General features: G+C 37.4%; 1 protein-coding gene across 1 annotated transcript in view; it reads left to right on the plus strand.

The window, feature by feature from the left end:
• The window catches only part of NCOA1 (nuclear receptor coactivator 1), a 106,981-nt gene that overhangs the window by 40,399 nt on the left and 41,535 nt on the right, over window positions 1-25,047 (plus strand). Inside the window, exons 9-11 of the mRNA XM_068983236.1 lie at window positions 8,841-8,988; window positions 10,308-11,628; window positions 14,722-14,902. Coding sequence (XP_068839337.1) covers window positions 8,841-8,988; window positions 10,308-11,628; window positions 14,722-14,902 — 1,650 coding nt within the window. The remainder of the gene's footprint in view (window positions 1-8,840; window positions 8,989-10,307; window positions 11,629-14,721; window positions 14,903-25,047) is intronic.

Raw genomic sequence — 25,047 nt, forward strand, 5'->3', positions numbered from 1 at the left:
ATAGCACTTGACTTTTGTGTAAGTAGGAGATTCAGAGCACTGCCTCCACTTACTCCCTCAAGTGCCGAGGTATAGGATTGTCTTCTGTTTGATTTTTACCTTAACTTTATAAGTTAAACCTTCCAAGGCTTACTTAAAAGACTTTTAGTTTTACTTGCCTATAATTTATATACATTATGACCAAGGCAAAGCAGGATTAGATTATTGTCTCATTGTCCAAATGTTAGGCTTCCTATATATGTGATTGAGCTTCCCATATATGTGATTATTGTCTCATTGTCCAAATGTTAGGCTTCCCATATATGTTGGTTTAAATCATGTGTTTCTAAACCATTGGAATTCTCTATAAAATAGATTGATTAAAGTGTAATAAGTAACTAATCATTAACATATGAAGTAAAGCAATTTAGAGAGAAATGTAAAAAAATATAATTCAACACCTCTTCTCCATTAGTCATGTCTTAATGTCCTTTTCTTTTACTTTTTTAAGAAAAAAAAATTTTTCAATAGAAATAACTTTTTTCTTAGAGTTAAATTGCCCAGAATTCATGTGACTCTGACTCTAGTGTTATGGAGATTCTGGACAACTTGCCAAATAGCATTTATGAATTGAGCGCATCTTTTTTTTATATGTTGTATTCATCAGTATCTAACCTGGTAAGAAAAATGTGGTCCATGAAACAGTTACATGGGAATCACCTATTAAAGATGTTGACATACTGAATTAAAATCTCAGGTGAGGGCCCATGTATTTTAAACAAGCTCTGAAGGTGATGCTTAAGTACATCAAGTTGGAGAACTATTGGTCTGCTAAGAATGGAGAGAGATGTAAATAGCCTTTGCAGTTTCCTTGCTGCCTTGCTGCCTTTCCACTAGGGATAGTATAAAGAACTATCACTAATAGTTCTTTAGTGGCATAATATTATGCCACTGTATCCTTGATTTTCTGTAAAACTTTTAAAATGTAAAACCTCTATCAGTTCAGTTCAGTCACTCAGTTGTGTCTGACTCTTTGTGACCCCATGAATTGCAGCACGCCAGGCCTCCCTGTCCATCACCAACTCCCGGAGTTCACTCAGACTCATGTCCATTGAGTCGGTGATGCCATCTAACCATCTCATCCTCTGTCGTCCCCTTTTCCTCCTGCCCTCAATCTTTCCCAATGTCAGGGTCTTTTCAAATAAGTCAGCTTTTCACATCAGGTGGCCAAAATATTGGAGTTTCAGCTTTAGCATCAGTCCTTCCAATGAACACCCAGGACTGATTTCCTTTAGGATGGACTGGTTGGATCTCCTTGCAGTCCAAGGGACTCTCAAGAGTCCTCTCCAACACCACAGTTCAAAAGCATCAATTCTTCTGTGCTCAGCTTTCTTTATAGTCCAACTCTCACATCCATACATGACTACTGAAAAAACTATAGCCTTGACTAGACGGACCTTTGTTGACAAAGTAATGTCTCTGCTTTTTAATGTGCTGTCTGCTGCTGCTGCTAAGTTGCTTCAGTCGTGTCCAACTCTGTGCGACCCCATAGACGGAAGCCCACCAGGCTCCCCCATCCCTGGGATTCTCCAGGCAAGAACACTGGAGTGGGTTGCCATTTCCTTCTCCGATGCATGAAAGTGAAAAGTGAAAGGAAAGTCGCTCAGTTGTGTCCAACTCTTAGCAACCCCATGGACTACAGCCTACCAGGCTCCTCCGTCCATGGGATTTTCCAGGCAAGAGTACTGGAGTGGGGTGCTATTGCCTTCTCCGATATGCTGTCTAGGTTGGTCATAACTTTCCTTCCAAGGAGTAAGCGTCTTTTAATTTCATGGCTGCCATCACCATCTGCAGTGATTTTGGAGCCCCCCAAAATAAAGTCAGCCACTGTTTCCCCATCTATTTGCCATGAAGTGATGGGACGAGATACCATGATCTTAGTTTATCTGAATGTTGAGCTTTAAGCCAACATTTTCACTCTCCTCTTTCACTTTCATCAAGAGGCTCTTTAGTTCTTCACTTTGTGCCATAATGGTGGTGTCATCTGCATATCTGATATTTAGACAAGAAAATTGGTCCTCCATCTGTCTTTTTTCCTGCCTTTAACTTACTTTTTAAAGGCAGCAGCTGGTATAAAATCCTAATATGCATTAAAAACTTAAGTTCTTAGTTTTTCAGCTGCTTTTGACAGAGACAGCTCACAGACTGCTTTTAAAGAGTGTTGACCATTTTATTTTCCAGAATCAAAAACTGAAAACATGTTTCAGCGAAACAGTACGTGGGAGCTTGCAGGATAAACTAGATTAAAGGAGTGGTTCACCACTGAGACCGGGAGGTGAGGGGGTGCTGTATGGGTATCAGGGTCACCTGAGGAACTTCCTAAACTGGGAGGAAGTTCATGTAGCTATATAGTTTCAAAAAGCTTCCTAAGTTCAGTTCAATTCAGAATCATTCTTTTAGAAAAAAGTCTAGATTAAATGTTTCCCTAAGGTGCCTGATAACATTCATTTGGGACAGTTGTTAAATCAGGTTTCTAGGTTCTTTGAAGAGTTTCTGGGGTGTCAGTACTACCACGTCAGTATCACCCCTCCTTACTAAGTATTCTAAAACTCAAGGGTCAAGGATCAAAACCTGACAAAGCTAAATCAGAAAACAAGATCAGAATCTGTGATCAAATGTAATTCCGAATAGTTTAGTCCATTTCTCAGTCCTACTAATGGAGAAAATTTGGTGTGTAGAGCAATACTCTAACCAGTCAGTCCTGTAAAGAATTATGGCTCTCGTTGTTGTTCAGTTGCTAAGACAAGTCTGACTCTTTGTGACCCCATGGACTAAAAACGCCAGGACTCCAAGTCCTTCACTCTTTCCTGGAGTTTGCTCAAACTTACGTCCATTGTATCGATATGCCATCCAACCATCTCATCCTTGGTTGTCCCTTCTCCTCCTGCCCTCAGTCTTTCCCAGAAACAGTCTTTTGCAGTGAGTTGGCTCTTCACATCAGGTGGCCAAAGTATTGGAGCTTCAGCTTCAGCATTAGTCCTTCCAGCACATATTCAGGGTTGATTTCCTTTAGGATTGACTGGTTTGATCTCCTTGCTGTCCAAGGGACTCCGAAGACTCTTCTCCAGCACCACAATTCAAAAGCATCAATTGTTCAGCACTCAGCCTTCCTTATGGTTCAGCTCTCACATCTGCACATGACTACTAGAAAAACCGTAGCTTTGACTATATGGACCTTCCTTTGTCGGCAAAGTGATGTCTCTGCTTTTTAATATGCTGTCTAGGGTGGTCATGGCTTTCCTCCCAAGAAGCAAGCCTCTTTTAATTTCATGGCTGCAGTCACCATCTGCAGTGATTTTGGAGCCCAGGAAAATAAAATCTGTCACTATTTCCACTTTGTCCCCTTCTATTTGCCATGAAGTGATGAGACTGGATGCTGTGATCTTATGCTCTTTTGAATGTTGAGTTTTAAGCCAGTTTTTTTCATTCTCCTCTTTCACTCTTATCGAGAGGCTCTTTAGTTCCTCTTCCACCTAATGAGTGGTATCATCTGAGGTATATGTAGTGTATCTGAGGTTGTTGACATTTCTCCTGGCAGTCTTGATTCCTGCTTGTGATTCATCCATCCCAACATTTTGTATGATGTATTCTGCATATAAGTTAAATATGTGGGGTCACAATGTTCAGCCTTGAAAACTCCTTTCTCAATTTTGAACCAGTCTGTTGTTCCATGTCCAGTTCTTAACTGTTGCTTCTTGACCTTCATACAGGTCTCAGGAGGCAGGTAAGGTAGTCTGGTATTCCCATCTCTTTAGGAATTTTCCTCAGTTTGTTGTGATAAACATAGTCAGAGGTTTGGTGTCGTCAATAGAAACAGAAATAGATGTTCTTCCGAAATTCTGTTGCTTTCTCTATGATCCAATAAATGTTAGCAATCTGATCTCTGGTTCCTCTGCCTTTTCTAAATCCAGCTTCAATCTTTGGAAGTTCTTGGTTCATGTACTGTTGAAGTCTAGCTTGAAGGATTTTGAGCATTACTTCACTGGCATGTGAAATGAGTGCAGTTGTGTGGTAGTTTGAACATTCTTTGGCATTGCCTTTCTTTGGGATTGAAATGAAAACTAAACTTTTCCAGTCCTGTGGCCACTGCTGAGGTTTCCAAATTTATTGACATATTGTGTGCAGCACTTTTATAGCACCAACTTTTAGGATTTGAAATAGCTCAGCTGGAATTCTATCACCTCTACTAGCTTTGTTTGAGGTAATGGTTCCTAAGGCCCACTTGACTTCACAATCCAGGATGTCTGGCTCTAGGTGACTGACCACACCATCATGGTTGTCTGGGTCATTAAAACCTTTTTTGTATAGTTCTTCAGTGTATTGTTGGCACCTATTCTTAATATCTTCCTTCTCCAGAGGATCTTCCCTACCTAGGGATCAAACCCAAATCTCCTGCATTTCAGGCAGATTCTTTACTGTGTGAGCCACTAGAGAAGCCCTATGGCTCCAATACTCACATCTTAATTCAAAATTTTATAGATTGTTATACAGAGTTGAAACTATTAGTATAAGAGGTATCTTGGTATTGGCCGAATGTGAGTGTGACGCAGGACGCAAGTACTTTGGAAGCTACGTATTTGTTGTTTGTTTTTTCTTTGGTATTTATTCAGGAAATATTCATTAAGTACCTGCTATATACCAGGCTCCATGCTAGGTATTATCTCACAATAAACTGGCTCCATTTTAGTGATACTGGGCAAAGGTTAATTTGTATTATTAAGTCCTAAACTTGTAAATGAGAGAGTCAGAGTTCATACCTAAATCTGATTCCTAGGCTTTTATTCTTTTCATTGATCTGTGCTGCTTTCCTTTTCCTGAGTCTTATTCTGTACATTGTTATCCAAAATAAACCATTTAACTTCAAAACTTAAACTGTGAAAAGAAAAAAAAATTGTAATAATTTTCCTGTATTAAGTTAGTAGAGGTTCCTCAATTTTAGAATTTTCATTAATTTAGCATTTTCCAAATTAAGGCAGCATAGTTACCAAAGAACTCTTGATGTTTCTGTAATCCACATAAATTATCTTAATACATGCTTCAGTCAATTCAGTCAAGTCCGACTCTTTGCAACCCTGGTGACTCTTTGCAGTCTACCAGGCTTCTCTGTCCATGGGATTCTCCAGGCAAGAATAATGGGTTGCCGTGCCCTTCACCAGGGAATCTTCCTGACCCAGGGGTCAAACAAACATCTCTTATATCTCCTGCATTGGCAGGGGTTTTTCTACCACTGGCACACCTGGGAAGCCCAAGTATCTTAATGTTTCCATGTTAATGTTCTCCGAGATTCTAGTTCTTTCTCACTTTACAGGGCGTGTCAATAAGTCAAGAAATTTGTCTCCAATAATATTCATTACAAAAGTAAATCTGGATTTCTACGCAGACAAAAACATAAAATACAATATAAGCATTTGAGAAGATAGGTAAGATTTAAAATCTGTCCTTTAAAGAAAAATGGTAGTAGTTGATCAGTATTAACAAATCAATATTAACCTATTGAGATGAAATTCAAGTTGAATTTCAATTAGCAAATATGTACTCAGTTCAGTTCAGTTGAGTCGCTCAGTCGTGTCCGACTCATTGCGACCCCATGAATCGCAGCACGCCAGGTCTCCCTGTCCATCACCAACTCCCAGAGTTCACTCATATTCACATCCATCGAGTCGGTGATGCCATCTAGCCATCTCTGTCATCCCCTTCTCCTCCTGTCCCCAGTACCTCCCAGCATCAGAGTCTTTTCCAATGAGATAAATTTTCGCATGAGGTGGCCAAAGTACTGGAGTTTCAGCTTTAGCATCATTCCTTCCAAAGAACACCCAGGGCTGATCTTTAGAATGGACTGGTTGGATCTCCTTGGAGTCCAAGGGACTCTCAGGAGTCTTCTCCAACACCGCAGTTCAAAACCATCAATTCTTCGGCTCTCAGCCTTCTTCACAGTCCAACTCTCACATCCATACATGACCACTGGAAAAACCATAGCCTTGACTAGACGGACCTTTGTTGGCAAAGTCATGTCTCTGCTTTTCAACATGCTATCTAGGTTGGTCATAACTTTTCTTCCAAGGAGTAAGTGTCTTTTAATTTCATGGCTGCAGTCACCATCTGCAGTGATTTTGGAGCCCCCAAAAATAAAGTCTGACACTGTTTCCACTGTTTCCCCATCTATTTCCCATGCAGTGATGGGACCAGATGCCATGATCTTTGTTTTCTGAATGCTGAGCTTTAAGCCAACTTTTTCACTCTCCATTTTCCCTTTCATCAAGAGGCTTTTTAGTTCCTCCTCACTTTCTGCCATAAGGGTGGTGTCATCTGCATATCTGAGGTTATTGATATTTCTCCCGGCAATCTTGATTCCAGCCTGTGCTTCTTCCAGCCCAGTGTTTCTCATGATGTACGCTGCATCTAAGTTAAATAAGCAGGGTGACAATATATAGCCTTGACATACTCCTTTTCCTATTTGGAACCAGTCTGTTGTTCCATGTCCAGTTCTAACTGTTGCTTCCTGACCTGCATACAGATTTCTCAAGAGGCAGGTCAGGTGGTCTGGTATTACCATTTCTTGAAGAATTTTCCACAGTTTATAGTGATCCACACAGTCAAAGGCTTTGGCATAGTCAATAAAGCAGAAATAGATGTTTTTTCTGGAACTCTTGCTTTTTCGATGATCCAGCAGATGTTGGCCATTTGATCTCTGGTTCCTCTGCCTTTTCTAAAACCAGCTTGAACATCTGGAAGTTCACGGTTCATGTATTGCTGAAGCCTGGCTTAGAGAATTTTGAGCATTACTTTACTAGCGTGTGAGATGAGTGCAACTGTATATGCAAAGCATTGTACAGTTTCAATGGAGAGTGGAAAACAAGAATGGGACATAGTATTAACTCATGTTTATTCTACCTGAAGAAGAGAAATAAATGTATAAAAGGTTATCTACTCCTACTCAAAGAGCTATAGAAGAGATATTTCGGAAATAATGAAGAATAAGATTGGAAATGCAAAATGAAATTGTATGTATGGAGTTATATTGTCCAGTATTGTAGTCACGAGCCACATCCATCTATTGAGTACCTGACATGTGGCGAATGTGAATAAGGAACTGAACTTTAAATTTCATTTAATTTTAAATTTCATTTTCCACATTATGATAGTGACTGGTGACTACCATATTGGACAATGAGCTCAATGGTGAAGAGCCAATGAATGTTTCAGCAGAATGATCCTAATGAGAAATAAATACTGATGAGGAAATAGAATGACATAAGCAAAATAACATGAAATACATATTGTATCTTTTCTTGCCCTTTATATATATTTATAACTAAATATATATTTATACATTTATAACTTTCTCATTGTCCCACACTAATAATTTATCTTAAAATACCACCTTTTTGTTACAACTGTTTTTTCCAAAATATATTGTCAAAAGATATTGACAGATGGGAATTGTTGATATTTTTTAGGGCTTTGTCATAACAAACATTTAACTTATATCCTTACACAGAAATTGCTGGTTTTCATTAAAGACTTTTTTATCATTTATTATTTCACTAGATACTAAATTTTTCGATATTTTATTTGGTAAATGTGCCAAGATTTGGCTGAAGCTGCCAGATGGGTAAGAAATCCTTGCAATTAAGTTTATATCCTGATTTTGGTACTGAGGGAGATTTACGCATGTAATAGATTTCCAGCAGAGTATGCCCTCTTCAGTTTACATGGTACACCCAAGACAATAAAATAGAGCCTGTCTTCTTGTTGCTTAAAGTAATATGTAGCTTCAAAAATTATCAATTGGTCATTTTGTCTTTTTCATATGTCTTTAAAGTGTGATTGAAGCTCTTTCTAAAATGTCTTTGAAAATAGGACTAACATTTATTACAGGCTAAATTATATAGTCATTTGTGGTAATAATTCTTATATTTTAGTGAATATGATTTTTAATCTTGGTATAGCTGAATCTATCTATTAAATCTTCCTTAAAAAAGAATTCTGTTGTATTACTGAAACACTGATGACATTTTCTTATTTAGTAGTCTGGTGTAGTCTTTATGTATTTCGTAAAAATCAACCAGTAGAGTTAGAGTTTCATCTGTTGTTAATAAAGCCTTAAGACAAACGTAACTCGTGTAGATAGTGATTCAATTGCCTTAATCTAGGTTTTATTCTGTATTAGTAATCAGAGGCTTTATTATTAATTTGCTTATTAGTAAACTAAATTGAAACATCAAAAATAATGTATATGACTAGAATAATTTGTCAGGATGGATCTTTTTGATTCACATTCCTGAGTGAAAAACTAAATTTGAATTTCAGTTAAAGAGTTCTGCAGACTAATCAAAACTTGGTGAATTTTGTGCTTTGTTGATATCTCAATAAAGCTGTTTTTAAAAATCAGCCCGCTAAAGGGGTGGGAAAGCTTGTTAGAGATAATACTGAAAAGGAGAGAGGAGAAAGTTACTTCTCGGTCTTTTATAAAATAAATTTAAGGAGCTGCCCCATTATAGGGAAAGATTAGGTTGACTTTTTTGTGGTTTGTGGTTTCTTCATAATCACAACTTCTGTGAGGAGGCACCCATTCAAGTAGAACTGAATTAAAACTTGTCTTCAGACTGTATATTTTACCCCGAATCGTTCCCCCCCCCCTCAGATATCTGCTTTATCTGAAGCATACCTTGAGTCTGAGCAGGTAGCAATTGGAAGGACATTTAAATGAGGTTCTAGGTAGAAATAAGGCTTGGTAACTCTCCTCTGCCCAAAGTGTAAGTGTCAGCATTTTAACTAGGTTTCTCTTTTGTTTGAAACAGTGATGACTCGTGGCACTGCCTCCAGCCCATCCTATAGATTCATATTGAATGATGGGACAATGCTTAGCGCCCACACCAAGTGTAAACTTTGCTACCCTCAAAGTCCAGACATGCAACCTTTCATCATGGGAATTCATATCATCGACAGGTACTACTTATTTGGAGAGTTTCATATGAAATAAGTCAGTTCACATATCTCTTCTTAGAGAAGAAAGTTTTATACTCTTGATGGCTAGAAAACGAGTTTTACATTAGGCATTTAACTAGCATGGTGAGAATATAATCAATATATCCATACTGAGTTTTATAGTTTTGTCGCCTAACAATAGCTTTGTTGTTCAAAAAGGGAGAAAGGAAAGGTGTGGCTGAATATATGCTTTAGGGATAAAAACCAAAAAGATGGCTAAAACTGTCCAGCTTTCCATATATAAACTTATGGTCTTATAAAAGATACAAGTTTATTATTGTTATTATTATCCCAGTATTGTTATTTTTAATTTTAAAAGTGCTTTATTTTCATTAAGGCAAAACTCAGTGGCTTCTGAGTTCAAGTTGACAGTTTCCCAAGCTACAAATTATTTAACTATCAACTTGAGATATTTGAATGTCACTGCCTCTAATTTGTTCTCCTCTCAAAAATGTGTTTTACACTATTATATATGGTAAATTCATGAAACCATTCTTTTATCCTATGAATTATTCAAGACTACATTTACAACTATTTAAAATTTAGCATTAAACAAAAACAAAGACATTTTCCCTCACTTCATCTTTCCCTCATCTGATATATTTGCTTATTGGAACATGGTAATACCAGTCACAAATCTGTTGTCCTAATTATGGATTTGAGTAAAAGAACTTGATGAAAATCTGAATTCAGTATTCTGCTTTTTCTAATTTTAGTTTAATTTATGCTTGTGAGTGGAATTAGCACAGTTCTTTTTTTCATATTGTGATTTCTCTTTCAAAACATCTGCTATGTCTGCATGTCACCCTTTTTAATTTTTACATCAGTGACACAGTATTTTCCTTACCCAGTCTTCCTCTTTGGAGTTGAAATACTTGAAAGCTATAATGAAGGGAGTCATGAGTAAATACTTTGTAACCAGAAGTGTGGGAAGTTTCTCTTTCCACCAAAAGCCTGATGTAGTGTTAATTATTTGTATTAAATTTTGTAAAGTTTTAAAGTATATATATTGGAAGTATTCCAAGGCCAGGAAAGATTTCTTGCGCATTTAACTATTATCAAATGTGCAGTATCTTAAACATTATTTTCCCATGAAGTGTTCTAACATTTCACCATGGCACTAACAGTCCACTGTTTTCTTTAGTTTAAAGTAATACAGAAGCTTTTTACTTGATAGTTTGCAACATTATTGAGGTTAATGGTCTTGTCTTATAATGTGCTTCATAAAATATTATAATGGAAACCAATGATGATGTCTGAATGTCTTTTCCCCTGTCTAGGGAACACAGTGGTCTTTCTCCTCAAGATGACACTAATCCTGGAATGTCAGTGCCCCGGGTAAACCCTTCCGTCAATCCCAGTATCTCTCCAGCTCACGGTGTGGCCCGTTCATCTACCTTGCCGCCATCCAACAGCAACATGGTACCCACCAGAGTAAACCGCCAGCAGAGCTCAGACCTTCATAGCAGCAGTCATAGCAATTCTAGCAACAGCCAAGGGAGTTTTGGATGCTCACCTGGAAATCAGATTGTAGCCAGTGTTGCCTTAAACCAGGGACAGGCCAGTTCCCAGAGCACTAATCCCCCTTTAAACCTCAATAATTCCCCTATGGAAGGTACAGGAATATCCCTTGCACAGTTCATGTCTCCAAGGAGACAAGTTAGTTCTGGATTGGCAACAAGGCCCAGGATGCCAAACAATTCATTTCCTCCTAATATTCCAACATTAAGCTCCCCCGTTAGCATGACAAGTACTGCCTGTAATAATAGTAACCGATCCTATTCAAACATCCCAGTAACACCTTTACAGAGTATGAATGAAGGACCCAATAACTCTGTTGGCTTCTCTGCCAGCTCTCCAGTCCTCAGGCAGATGAGCTCACAGAATTCACCTAGCAGATTAAATATACAACCAGCAAAAGCTGAATCCAAAGATAACAAAGAGATTGCATCCATTTTAAATGAAATGATTCAGTCTGACAACAGCTCTAATGACAGCAAACCTCTGGATTCTGGGCTTCTACATAACAATGACAGACTCTCAGATGGAGACAATAAATACTCTCAAACCAGTCACAAACTAGTGCAGCTTTTGACAACGACTGCAGAGCAGCAGTTACGGCATGCTGATATAGACACAAGTTGCAAAGAGGTACTCTCTTGCACAGGCACTTCCACCTCTGCCTCTGCTAACTCTTCAAGTGGTTCTTGCCCCTCCTCTCATAGCTCACTGACCGAGCGGCACAAAATCCTACACCGTCTCTTACAGGAGGGTAGCCCCTCGGATATCACAACTTTGTCGGTGGAGCCTGATAAGAAGGACAGTGCATCTGCTTCTGTGTCAGTGACTGGACAGGTGCAGGGAAATTCCAGTGTAAAACTGGAACTGGATGCCTCCAAGAAAAAAGAATCAAAAGACCATCAGCTCCTACGCTACCTTTTAGATAAAGATGAGAAAGATCTAAGATCCACTCCGAACCTGAGCCTGGATGATGTAAAGGTGAAGGTGGAAAAGAAAGAGCAGATGGATCCTTGTAACACAAACCCAGCCCCCATGACCAAACCTGCTCCTGAGGAAATTAAACTGGAGTCACAGAGCCAGGTAGGTAATTCTTTACTTCATAGAATGAACATTCCTAGTTATTTTTTTCTTTTATTTTGTTCCATGCATAGATTATATTTGGATTCAGGCTATGTTTTGCCCTATCCATTGGGCACATATTAAAAGACTAATACCAATGGTTGAAAATCCACAGGATGCCCTCAAAAGTTCTCTTTGGAACCTTGGAGGGTTACAAAATTTAGTGTGGCATTCTAAGAAAGTAGATGTTTCTTTCGATAAAGTCAGAGTTCACATCTTTGGAGATTTTAGAAAAAATACCTTCTATGCCCCCTCCTCTCATCTCTCCACCTATTAAATCCAGCTCTTTCAGAATAGAGCCCAGAAACTTGTATTTTAAAGACTTCCCAGAGAACTCTGATAGGTAACTAAGTTTGGGAACCGCCAATGTAAGTGAAATGAGAGAGAAATGTGAGGAGGTGGACACGGGTGCCTAGTCTGGCTTGCTTTGCTATTTAATTTCCTTTGAAACATTTTCTAAAGTAATTTTCCTTCTCACTCTAACCACTCTCAACCCCCAGCCCCGATCAGATAGAGACTTTGAGTATTCCGGATAGTAGGGTATATAACATGCTCTGAAACAGAAGTAAATCCAAAGAAACCTTTGTGTAAATTCTTATGGATCAGGAACCTCTTTGTTTAGGCTGGGGTAGCAGATGGTGAAAAGTGATAGGCAGCTTCATTTATTGAATAATTGCAGTGGATTCTGAAGGAATTTAAGAAAAGCAGAAAATGTTATTCCTCCCCGCTGGAAGCTTATGCATTATTTAGAAAGAATATAGACATCCATGAAATAGCTGAAAATGTATTTACAAAGCAGTTTATTAATAAGATTCTTCCTTGTGAAACCAAATTCACACTTAGTATGTATAGATCCTAGAGTTTCTTGAGTCAGCTTTATTTTTTGCCCTCATCTTCCAGAAGCCTCTCTCTTCTCTGAGGCATACTACATTCTAGGTACATGGAAGCCCTTCCTATTCCTGGGATAAGCCATATCTCTTCTAAGCATCTTCTGCTTTGCTCTCTTTTCTATGTCTGCTGAACTTCTACTCATCCTTTAAACACAGTTCACAATTGTTCACACACAATACACAATCATTTCTGTAAAGCTTCCTGCAGTAGCTCTAGTTAGACATTCTTTTCCTCGAATGCTCAGTCTCTGTATTGTCTCTATTTACTATTTGTAATAACACTGTTTTGGTTATTTCTTTACACATATACTCTTCGAGAAGGTTGTCCTATGTTTCTTGGTACAGCTAAACTAATGTCATGTTTCTAAGCTGAATAATAGCTTTAAATAACAACATTAAAATTCTCAGTCTTTAAAATTGACTTCAAAAGTAACAGCTTCAAGAAAATGCCATTGTACACTATCTTGGCACATCTGTTTTGGTGTACATACATGCACTTCTGCTGAATTTATACCTGGGGAGTGGAATTACAGGATCATAAAATATGTGTGTGTTCATCTTTAGCAGATAATGCCAGTTTTTCCAGGGTATGAGAATTCCTTCTAGTTGTTCCATGTCTTTATTAATGCTTGGTGTTGTCTATCTTTTTAACTTCTAGCCATTCTGGGATCTGTGTAGTGATATTTCATAGTTTTAATTTGCCTTCCCGTAATAAATATCTGGGCTTCCTAAGTGGCACTAGTAGTAAAGAACCCTCCTGCCAATGCAGGAGACAGAGATACATGTTCGATCCCTGGGTCGGGAAGATCCCCTGGAGGAGGGCATGGCAACCCACTCTAGTATTCTTGCCTGGAGAATCCCATGGACAGTGGAGCCTGGTTGGCTACAGTCCATTGGGTTACAAACAGTTGTACATTATTGAAGCGACTTAGCACACAATAAGTATTTATTGGTCATTTGAATGTTTTCTTTTGTAAATAGTCTGTCGAAGTGTTTTGTCCATTTTCCCAATATATTGTATTTTTCCTATTGATGTGTAAGAGTTCTTTACACATTTTGGGCGAGTCATTTATTGGTTATATATTTACAGATGTCTTCTCTATACTGTGTCTTGCCTTTTCTCTCTGTTAATGGTGCTTTTTGATGAAGTGAAGTTCTTCATTTTAATGTAGACTCCAAATTGTCAGTTTTTTCCTTTTTGATTAGTAGTTTTTGCACATGCCACAAAAGATGTGTTTAAAAATAGTCATAGTAGTTTTACTTATATTAGCCCCAAACCAGAAAAATTCCCAAATCCATCACTAGAATTGATAAATATATATTGTAGCATATTCATACAGTGGGACACTATTCAGCAACAGAAACAAAATGAACTGCTACTACCTGGAACAGCATGTCTAAACTTCAGAAATGTAATGTGAAAGAAGCCAGACGTTTAAAAAAATATGTACATATAATTCTACAATCTAGGAAGAAATTTTAGTTGAATCAAGTAATAAAACCCAAACAGCTAGACATTTTATGTTTATGAATTATCTTCAGGTAACCGTCATGGAATAATGTTGTGAAATAAAGGTCAATTTTCTCCTATGCCTAGCGACAGACAGATGTAAGAACTCCCTACCTATGATAAAAAATACATTTCCTACTCTGTTAAGTCTTTAAATGGGAAGTGACCTTTCTGGGATATTTGAAGCTAATATTCATTAAAAAAATTTCTCAAACTTTAAGAAATTATTTTTAAAAAGTATGTCAATGTAAATATATTTTTTACTCCATAAAGTAACCATTTTATAAAATTTTGAAAAATATGATAGGAAAAAATCACTCATGATGTTATTGTCATTAACAGAGTACTCTCAATATCGCTTTCCAGTTCAATCTTTTTCCAGTGTGTACATTTTATACCAAAATATAATAGATAAGCAGTGTGTGTATGTTGTCTTATATCCTGCAGTATATCAGTACCATAAACTTCCACATTTTGTTCCAGTGTTAGGTCATGCTATTTCATTGAGGCCCCAGTCTTTCTAATTATTTCTTCTTTCTTCATTCTCTCATAGTCACACTCAATTCATATATTTTAAAGGAACAACTTGTTTTCTACTTTCTTTCAGGTGAAAGTATAGAATGTGCTTCCTCTAACTTTGGTTTCCGTTCTTAGTTTACAGCTGACCTTGACCAGTTTGATCAGTTACTACCCACGCTGGAGAAGGCACCACAATTGCCAGGCTTATGTGAGACAGAGAGGATGGATGGTGCAGTCACCAATGTGGCCATCAAATCAGAGATCCTGCCATCTGCACTTCAGTCCACCACTGCCAGGCCCACTTCCAGGCTGAACAGTATGTGTTGGGGACAGAACTTCATTTTAAATGTTTAATGATGATATGGATTAGAGCTTTGTCTCTCATAATTATTGTGTGGACCTTTTGTTTATTGGGAGTGAAGTATCTTTTCATTAATGCCACAGTAAGTAGTATATAGTTGATTTTAGATATATGAATGTCACTCATCTTGTGTATTTTAAGTTATAGTATAGTCTCTACTTTTTAATAGGTAATTTTAAGGTGAGCAGTTGATATTAAGAGTAATTTTATGTTCTCACCCAACCCTTCCAGAGTAGGACTTTCAGAAGTATAATGTTGGGTCAGATTATGTTTCCAAAGTGTCTTTCTTGAACACTAGTTCCATAAATTGTGAAGAAAAGTATTTTGTGCTGACATATACTAGATAAATGCTTCATGACATATATACCATTCCTTAGTGTATATTAGAGGTTTTCTGAAGTCCTGTGTTAGAGAAACTAGTTTAGTTTTTTAATTTTTTTGCTTTTCTTGTTGCCTATCTTATGATTTAAATTTAAATATTTCTTTAACCCAACATTTACCAAACTTTTCTTGATTATGGAATTCCTTTTGTCAAGTAATATGTGTCACCCCACAGAATGAGTTTTTCATGGAGACAACTGTGTTGAAATAGGTCATGACTGCTCTCGCCCATGTTAATATTTTCCTACTTAAGAGACACTTTGAATAGTATATTTCCAGTTCATGAAGCTAGAGCTATTATATTATTTTCACCTGTCAGATTTGAAGTTGAAAAAAATAGTGGTGATAATTCCATTGTGTGACCTTGAAAGTAAAGGAAACTAACCAGCTCACTTTCAAAATTTGCTTATCCCTCATCTCATGGGACCAGATGTGGGGCTTGTTTATTTCAGTCATACCTCAGCTTTTAGCTATCATGACACAATTCCTGAAAGCTTACCAAGATTTCTAGGCATTTGGAAAGAAAAACCTCAGATCATCTCTGACATTTTGGGAAGCAGTTTTTCAGCTGACCAGAACACCAGATGAGAGCAGGAGCCTAAGTTGAAGTCTCACATTTCCCATTTATTATTAATAACAGCTATACCTTCAGCAAAAGAATGTTCTGAGCCTCATTCTCTTTATCTACAAAATAAGGATTTGTTGTTCAGTTGTTTAAGTCGTGCCTGACTCTTTGTGACCCCACACACTGCAGCACGCCAGGCTCCCCTCTCCTTTGCCATCTCCTGGAGCTTGCACAGACTCATGTCCGTTGAGTCGGTGAGGCCATCCAACTGTCTCGGCCTCTGTCGTCCCCTTCTCCTCCTGCCTTCGATCCTTCCTAGTACTGGGGTCTTTTCCAGTGAGTCAGGTCTTTTCCAGTGATTCAGCTCTTTTATTATTATAACATAAGAATTAGATGAAATGATTTCAGAAGTCTTCTAATTGAAATTAGACTCTAGACTCTGGGATATCAGGCACAGGTAGGGAAACAATGAGGTATAAGGCCAAAAGGAGATAAAATAAATAACAGTAATGTGTCCAACAGTGAAGGCTACAAGCAGGCACAAGCCTTACACAGAACCCAACCAGTCAGTGTTTTAGAACACTGTATCTGTTTAGAACAAACACAGCCAAAGACCATCAGGACTTGAAGCCTGTAACATAAAAGAGAGCAAACTAACCAGATAAAAAGAGTATACAGTGGAAATATATAATGAGTATATGGACTAACAGTTTTTGAAAAGATACATCATCCATGAAGAAAAAAAGGACAAAAGCAAGAAAGGACTTTTGGAAATTAGATATCCAAAATTGTTAAATTTCAAGAGAAATATTAGGAAATAAGACTGAGAAAATCTTTCAGAGAAAGCGAAAGACAAATGGAAAGTAGGCAAGAAAAAGTTAGGTTGACCTACGAGAGCCAATAGCAACTAATAAAAATTTCAGAAACAGTGAGGGGGGAAAAGAGCTTTCCAGGTGGCGCTATGGTAAAGAACCTGCCTGCCAATGCAGGAGACACAAGAGACGTGGGTTCAATCCCTGGAGGATCCTATGGACAGAGGAGCCTGAAGGGCTGTAGGCCATAGGGTTGCACAGAGTCAGACATGACTGATGTGACGTACCATGCAGTATGCATGAGGGGGGAAGATGGAAAAGAAGATATTTTCAAACAAACAAACAAAGGATTTTCTAAAACTGAAGGACATAATTCTTCAGAGTGAAATGATTCAACAAGTATTCAACACACACACACACACACAAAAGGCCTGTACCAAAACTTATTATCATATAATTCTAAAACATCAGAGATAAAGATTCTAAAAGCTTGCAGAGAGCTGTGAATTGTATATAGTGAATTGTAATGACCAAAACTTGGAAGCTATCAAGCCACAGAAAGACATGGAGAAACCTTAAATGAATATTGCTGAGTGGAAGAAACCAACCTGAAAAGGTTATGTACTTTATGATTCCAACTATATGGCATTTTGGAAAAGGCAAAACTAGAGACAGTAAAAAGATTAATGATTGCCAGGGAGAGGGATAAATCGGCGGAACATGGGTAATTTTTAGAGCAGTGAAACTATTCTGTATGATACTGTAATGGTGGATACATGTTATTTTACATTTATCAAAACCGCTAGAATGAGCAATGCAGAGTGAACCCTAATGTAAACTGTGGGCTTTATTTAATGAAAATGTGCCAGTGTTCATCAATTCTATCAAATATACCACACTAATGTAAGATGTTAATAATAGGGGAAACAGCCCGATCTAAAAAATGGGCAAAGAATTTTAAAATATATTTCATAAAAGAAGATATGAAAGTTGCAAGTAAGCACATAAGAAGATGGTCAGTGTTTTTAACCATCAAGGAAATGTGAATTAAAACTATAATGCAGTACTGCTACATACTCATTGAAATATCTAGCATTTAAAAAGCTGACAAAACAAAATGATGGCAAAGATGTGGGGCAGCTTGAACTTTGGTGTTGCTGGTAGCAATGTAAAAGGGTAAAACAGATTTGGAAAATTGTTCAGCCATTTCTCTTAAACATGCTTTTACCATGTGACCCAGCAATTCAATTCTTAGTTATTGGAGACAGAGCCAAATGAAAGCATGTGTTCATCAGAAACTTGACCACAAATATTCACATAGCTTTATTCATGGTAGTCTCAACCTGGAAACAGTTTGAATGTTCATCAACAAGGAAATGGCTTATTTATAAAATGAAATACTGCTCAGCAGTGAAAAGGAAGGGATTGTTAGTGCAGGGCATGAATGATTCTCAAAAATGTGAGGAGTGAAAAAAGTGAAGATCGTTGGTTGCCTGTGGTGGGGTAAAAGTAGGGAAGATTGATGGCAAGGAGCCGGAGGGAATTTTTAAAGGTGATAGAAATATTCTGTTTTCCTGATTGAGGTGGAAGATTATGTATGGGTTTATACTTTTGCCAAGTTTATTGAACTGTGCACTGAAAATCAGTACATATTGTTTTATATAAACTCTATATTAATAAAGTTTACTTTAGAAATACCAGCAGTTAAAATGATTTCTGACCTGTAATCAGGCATCCAACTTCCAGTAGTTGTGAAGGCTGAAATAAAAACATTTTTGGATATAAAAGGGCACAAATACTTGCATAGTATTTTTACCTTCTCTAGTTAAGGCCCTTGAAGATATATTGGATTGGCCAAAAAGTTCATTCGGATTTTCTGACAAACTTTTTTGCCAACCCATACTTCAGCAAGGGAGAAAACCAAAAAAGAGAGGCTTACAGGGTCCAGGGAAACAGAGGATCTGAAAAGAAGTCCAGGAATGATAGGTGATCAGCCAGATTAGAGAAGAACACATGTAAATTGGAGTAGCAGGCCCAAGTCTTCTGAAAAGACGGCCTCCAAGGAAGAAATGAAATTTCTCTCTGAGTTTATAGAAAAGATTATTGATAGATTTATGTCAAAAATGTTGAAGCATCTGAAAAAGTCTCCCAGAAAAGTAGGAAAATGAAAAAAATGAACTAATTGTTAACTCAAGAAAAATGAAAGCATGATATAAGAAGGGATGTTTGTATACAATATGACTTAGCAGTAAGTAATATTTGTGTAGTCCTAAGAATCTAAATATTAATACTTTATTTTTAAAAAAAGCAGTAATCTCTGTTAGGGAATTGGGAGCATAGGAAGTAGTAAGAGTGGTAGATGTGAGGAAACTGAAGCCCCATCTATCGTGATGGGGACTCAGAAACTTAAAATGGAGATATTTTAGAAATTGGCAGATGCCAAAGAAAACAGACAAGTTAGGAATGGTTGTCTCTGTTGAAAGGGGAGTAATCAAAGGGTCAGAAGGGGCAAGACAGAAAACTACTCTTAATCATAGACCTTTTGGTTCTGACTTTTGAAGTTTTGTATATGTGTTAATTTGATGAAAATTAAAGTTAATAAAAACAGACAGTGTCTTCTAGCTCTCCAGTCTGTGAAAGTGGAATGTTTTTCATTAATAATCCATCTTGAGTCAAATAGCTCCTTTTTCTGTCTTGAGATTTCCTCGCCTGAAAACAGCTTTATGTACATGAGCTCAGTCAGTCAGTCATGTCCAGCTCTTTGAGACCCCATGGACTGTAGCCCACCAGGCTCCTCTGTCTATGGGATTTTCTAGGCAAGAATACTGGGATAGGTTGTCATTTTCTCCTCTAGGGTATCTTCTCAACCCAGGGATTGAACCTGTATCTCTTGCCTCTCCTGCATTGTTAGGCGGATTCTTTACCACTAGCACCACCTGGAAAAGTTTGTAAATAGGCCAGACACTTGCTCCTTGGAAGAAAAGCTATGACAAACCTAGATAGCATATTAAAAGCCAGATATATTACTTTGCCAACAAAGGTCTGTCTAGTCAAAGCTATAGTTTTTCCAGTAGTCATGTACAGATGTGAGAGTTGAACTATAAAGAAAGCTGAGCATTGAAGAATTGATGCTTTTGAACTGTGGTATTGGAGAAGACTCTTGAGAGTCTCTTGGACTGCAAGGAGATCCAACCAGTCAATCCTAAAGGAAATCAGTCCTGAATATTCATTTGAAGGACTGATGCTGAAGCTGAAACTTCAGTACTTTGGCCACCTGATGTGAAGAACCAACTCATCGGAAAAGACCCTGATGCTGGGAAATATTGAAGGCTGGAGGAGAAGGGGACAACAGAACGTGAGATGATTGGATGGCATCACCGACTTGATGGACATGAGTTGAGTAAGCTCTGGGAGGTGGTGATGGACAGGAAAGCCTGGCGTGCTGCAGTCCATGGGGTTGCAAAGAGTCAGACACAACTGAGTGACTGAACTGAACTGATCTGAGTAGGTTGTCAGTCCATTCAGACTGAGTGACTGAACTAACTGAACTGAGGCCAGAATCTGTTAAACCCTGGGCTGTAGTGTTGCTGAAAGCCAGAGAGAGAGGAGTGAAATGAGGTAAATGAGGAGAGGGTGATCGCTGCAGACTGTGTTTCCATGCAAACAAGAAAGAAACAAGGAGAAGAGAAAGGAAAAGAGGACAAAGGACTGGAGAAAGAAAAAAGAAGATGAGGACAAAAATGTAATAACTCACAAAGGGAAGAGAATAGCTTCTGAGTCTCTGCCACCTCTAGCCTCTACACTGTCCGCCACTACCTTTCACCCGAGCCAGACTCCATTATCAGATGGCTGATTCCGCGCCTTAACTTTGTGCCCAAAGGTCTTGCATAGGACAGTTGAACTATTCACCACCTATTCGAACTCCTGGATCTATCTGCCATATCACTTATCTTTTCTGTCACACTTACCTTGCCCTTGCCCATATGCACTGTATTATGAGAGAATCTCTGGGCCAGATTTTCCAGATCAAAACTGAATCTTCAACCATATCCATCCTGCTCCTCAGTCAGTCTGTTGAGTTCTTTAAATTGTAGCGATCATGTGTGTGGAAATTTTTTTCATAGAAGTCTATTGCTTTTTATATATACGATAGACTTTTAAATCTGTGTATTGATAATTTTGGCATACTTTAGGGTGTATCCGTTTTCTGTAACAATCTTTTTGTTCCTCAAAGTTTGTTTCTTTGTTAAATTTGCCATCTTTCCTTCCTGCTGTTGACTTTTCTTGAATGTTTTGGTGAACCAGGGCTGTCTGTGTACGTATACTGAAAAAGACTTAGAAGGAAACACCGTGGTAGCTAGAGTGTCTCTTCAGCTAGAGTGAGAGGCCCTTTTGCTCTGGCAGTGAGTGTAGGTTCTGATTATAGAAGCCCTGATGCTCAGTTGTTGTTGTGAAGGAGTGGGGGCTGGTGAGAGGGAAATCCCTCGTGGCAGCCCTCACACCCACTTTGGGAGATTCCCTGGGCAGAACTCCCACACTGAGTCATGTCCTCACCACTTTAATCCCATGGGCAGATGTCAGAGTCAGCTGCACTCAGAGCAGGGCATGGTGACAGCTGTTCAGTTGTCCTTTAATTATCCCGGCAATCACCCATGGCCTGTTCCTTTACTTGCTCAAATGACCACTGAGCCTGGAGTTGTTCTGGTGTCCCTCTGAGTAACTCCCTCTTTTGGAAAGTCTCCCCTTTTGTCCTAATGTAAGTGTTTTAGTTTAGGTAAACTTCTCCATCAGTTTTATCTTTCCATCTGTTTTGTTTTCATTGTTCTAGTCAGCTACGATGTTACTGCTTTTACCTCTCCTTCAGCTGTAGATTTGTTTTCCCCTTTCAATTACCTTTATTTCCATGAAAATTTTGGGTGTAGAATAAAATAGATGGTAAATCTGTCACATTGAACCAAAAATGTTCCATAGATCTACTTATGTACAAGAAAACACAAGGTCCAAAGAAAGAAAACACACACACACACAGATAAAAACTTGCCCAAAGTTATCCAGTTAGTGTACGCAGAACCAGGATTTAAATTTCAGCCTGCCTGGTTTCAAAACACATTGTTTATAGGCACACACACACACACACACACATGCAGTGTGACCATGTGACTTAAGTAATTTTGTTAGAAATGTACTATAAGAGCACATTAAAAGAATTTAGGAAGATCTTGATCAAAACATATATAATGTGCTCTCTTAGCAGTACCTTCAAAACCTCTGCCATGTCTTTTTGTCCGTCTTCAAATTCCTATATTTTAAAGGTGGATTTGACTTTTGAAGTTTTGTGAAGTAATTTGGAGCCAAATTTGTTGATCCAAAAAGAATAATACTTTTTTAAAAATCAGAATCAAACTTAGATGTAGTTAGAAGTATTTTCTTGAAGGGCTTGTATACTAGATAAGACAGTTCTAGAAGAATTCCAAAAATATTTGAACACTGGCAACACTACTGAAGTGAATGAATGACCTCCTGCTCATTTTTTTTGTTCTGTGAACATACACATTCTGAGGTTTAAAATTTTTTTTAATTTATTAATCTGTAATACACTGAGTGTTGTATAACTAAAAATTAATGTTTCACATAAAACATTTTCAGTATTTAAAAAAATCCATTAGTTCCCTGTTTTTGAGGTTGTGTTTAATGTGTTGTGACTATTGGTAGGCATGTTTTGCTACTGCAGGACTATAATTAATAATCTTACATAGTACAGATAGTTGACCACATCTAAGAGTATATCTGAACTGTAAATTCTGAACAGAATTGTTGGGTCAAAGCATAGATGGATTTTGCCAAATGGCCTTTCTTATGCCAGTTTACACCGTGATAATGTTCTTCTTTCTACACATCCTTTCTAATAGTTTGAATTATGCACTTTTTCATCTTTGCCAATCTGATGAGTTTTTAAAGTATCTCAGTGTAGTTTTAATATGTATTTATTTTATTGTGAAATTAGGTTGATCACTTTCCAGTGCTTTTTTGTGACCTGTTATCTACTGGGTTATTCAGTTTTTATCTTACTGATTTATAGTTCTTTTTGTATAGTAGAGAAATTAGTCGAATAAAACACTAGCTGCTGTGCATAGTTAACAGCCAAATGTAACACAAAACTGAACCAGAATCTCTTTATCAACAGCTGAAGAAAATTAACTGTGAACATCAGAATCACTAGATGCTGAATCAACTCTTAGTGGAGTAAAATGTGCAAAAGTCACTCTCTTGATTTAACAATGCTTTCTATTGTGTGCAGAAGGAGTTTATAAATTTTTTAATAATATAAGGGTTGGTTTGTTTGTTTAGCTGAAATCACTATGGCTAATGGGGATATAAGATTTTATTTTAACCATATTTAAAATGGAGAAAATATGATGCTGAATCCTTTGCACAAATTATTTTAAAAAAAATTAACAACTTGATCAGGAGTCTCTAATAGCTTGTTTTCTACCCCCACATCAGCTGCTTCTCTCCAGCTGCTAAATCACTTCAGTCGTGTCCGACTCTGTGCGACCCCATAGACGGCAGCCCACCAGGCTCCCCCGTCCTTGGGATTCTCCAAGCAGGAACACTGGAGTGGGTTGCCATTTCCTTCTCCAATGCATGGAGTGGGGTGCCATTGCCTTCTCCAGCAGAGACTAGTAAACACAGTAATGTGTCCCTTTAAAAATCACTGTGCCTATCTTGTGTAACATATATACATACTGACTCATGTTTGTAACAGAAACACAAACATGACCAAAAGTAGTAGGTTTATTCCCTGGATAAAGAGAGATAAATTGTGTATTTTGTAAAACATTCCAGCAAGTTGAATTTTTTTTTTAAAGAAGTCAGTTTCTAAAAGAAGTCCTAAAATGTTAAAGTGACTTTTAGAATAAAAAACAGTTGCTTTTAAGTATATAGCCTATGCAAACAAAACTTTTAATTGAATCAATGATTGATTGGGTTTTTTCCCCTAGTCACCAAATTTAGCACAATAATCTTACTTTATTTTGAAAATATTTTATCCAACTTGTTTTTGTAACCTTTTTTCCCATCAAGACTACTGTGAGATACTATGTCCTGTTACTGAGTCAAATAAACTATTCTATGATACTAAGTCTAGATGGTAGACAGCCATGTAAATTTTCTTTGACTTTTAAATATAATGATTTTGTTTATGTTAGATTTCTAAAATGGAATAAGACAGGAATTATTGTGTGGAGCAGAGCAAAGGGACAACTTCAGATAATCTTCTCTGACCAACTTTCTGATTGAGAAGAATTAAGTGATTACTTTCCCTTCACCTTTTATTGTTGTTGTTTGGTACTTTTTTGCTTTTTTTCCCCCAGAATCATACAGAATTTGATTTCTGAATCATTTGTCATGCTAGAGAAGACAAGTTTAATTGCAAGCTATAATTTTTTGTATTTAGAAGTGAATGTGCGTTTATGTGCACTCCTATATTTCATTCATACTAAATATGAGTATATTTCAATATGTAGTCAAGTTAGATTAAGTGAGCCTAACATGTTTTATGCAGTTAATAATTATCAGCATTAAATAAGTTGGAGGGGCATTCTTAAATCTACTTATCTCCATTCATTAAAATGAGGAATTCTACCTAATTGTATATTTTCATAAGCCACTAAGGCATTTTTAGTTTTTGTTAGTTTACTAGGGCTGCCATAATAAGAAAATACCACAGACCAGTGACTTAAACAACAGACATTTATTTTCTCACAAGCTGAAGGCTGGAAGTTTAGGTTGAGGAGGGTCAGTAGGTCTGCTGCCTTCTGATGCCTCTCTCACTAGCTTGTAGATAGCTTTCTTCTTGCTGTGTCCTCATGGTCATCTCTCTGTCTGTGTCATCTGTGTCCTAATCACCTCTTCTTATAACACCAGTTACATTGAAGTGTTTGAAGAAGAGCCACCCTGACAACTCTTAATCACTTCACTCAAAGCCTTGTTGCCAAATATAATGACATTCTGAGGTACTAGAGGTTAGGGCTTCAACATATAAATTTTATTCCTTTTCAAGATTACAAATAGCCATCAGAAACATTAAAAGAAAATAAAGTAATCCTTAGTCTCACAACCTAAAATCTACTAAGAATATATAGCTTACCAGATTTTTTCTATTAATATATAGAAATTTTATAATATTCTGTTATAAGAATAGACTCATCCTGAACATAATGTATTGGATTATACTTTTTTCCTTTTTCATTTATCAGCATGTTATAAATATCTATACCATAATCCATTAATCAATGAATTTCTGGAATTTAGGTTCTTTACAGTTTTTTCCCTAATATAAG

The sequence above is a fragment of the Capricornis sumatraensis genome, chromosome 1, assembly GCF_032405125.1.
Source record: "Capricornis sumatraensis isolate serow.1 chromosome 1, serow.2, whole genome shotgun sequence".
NCBI classification, from domain to species: domain Eukaryota; kingdom Metazoa; phylum Chordata; class Mammalia; order Artiodactyla; family Bovidae; genus Capricornis; species Capricornis sumatraensis.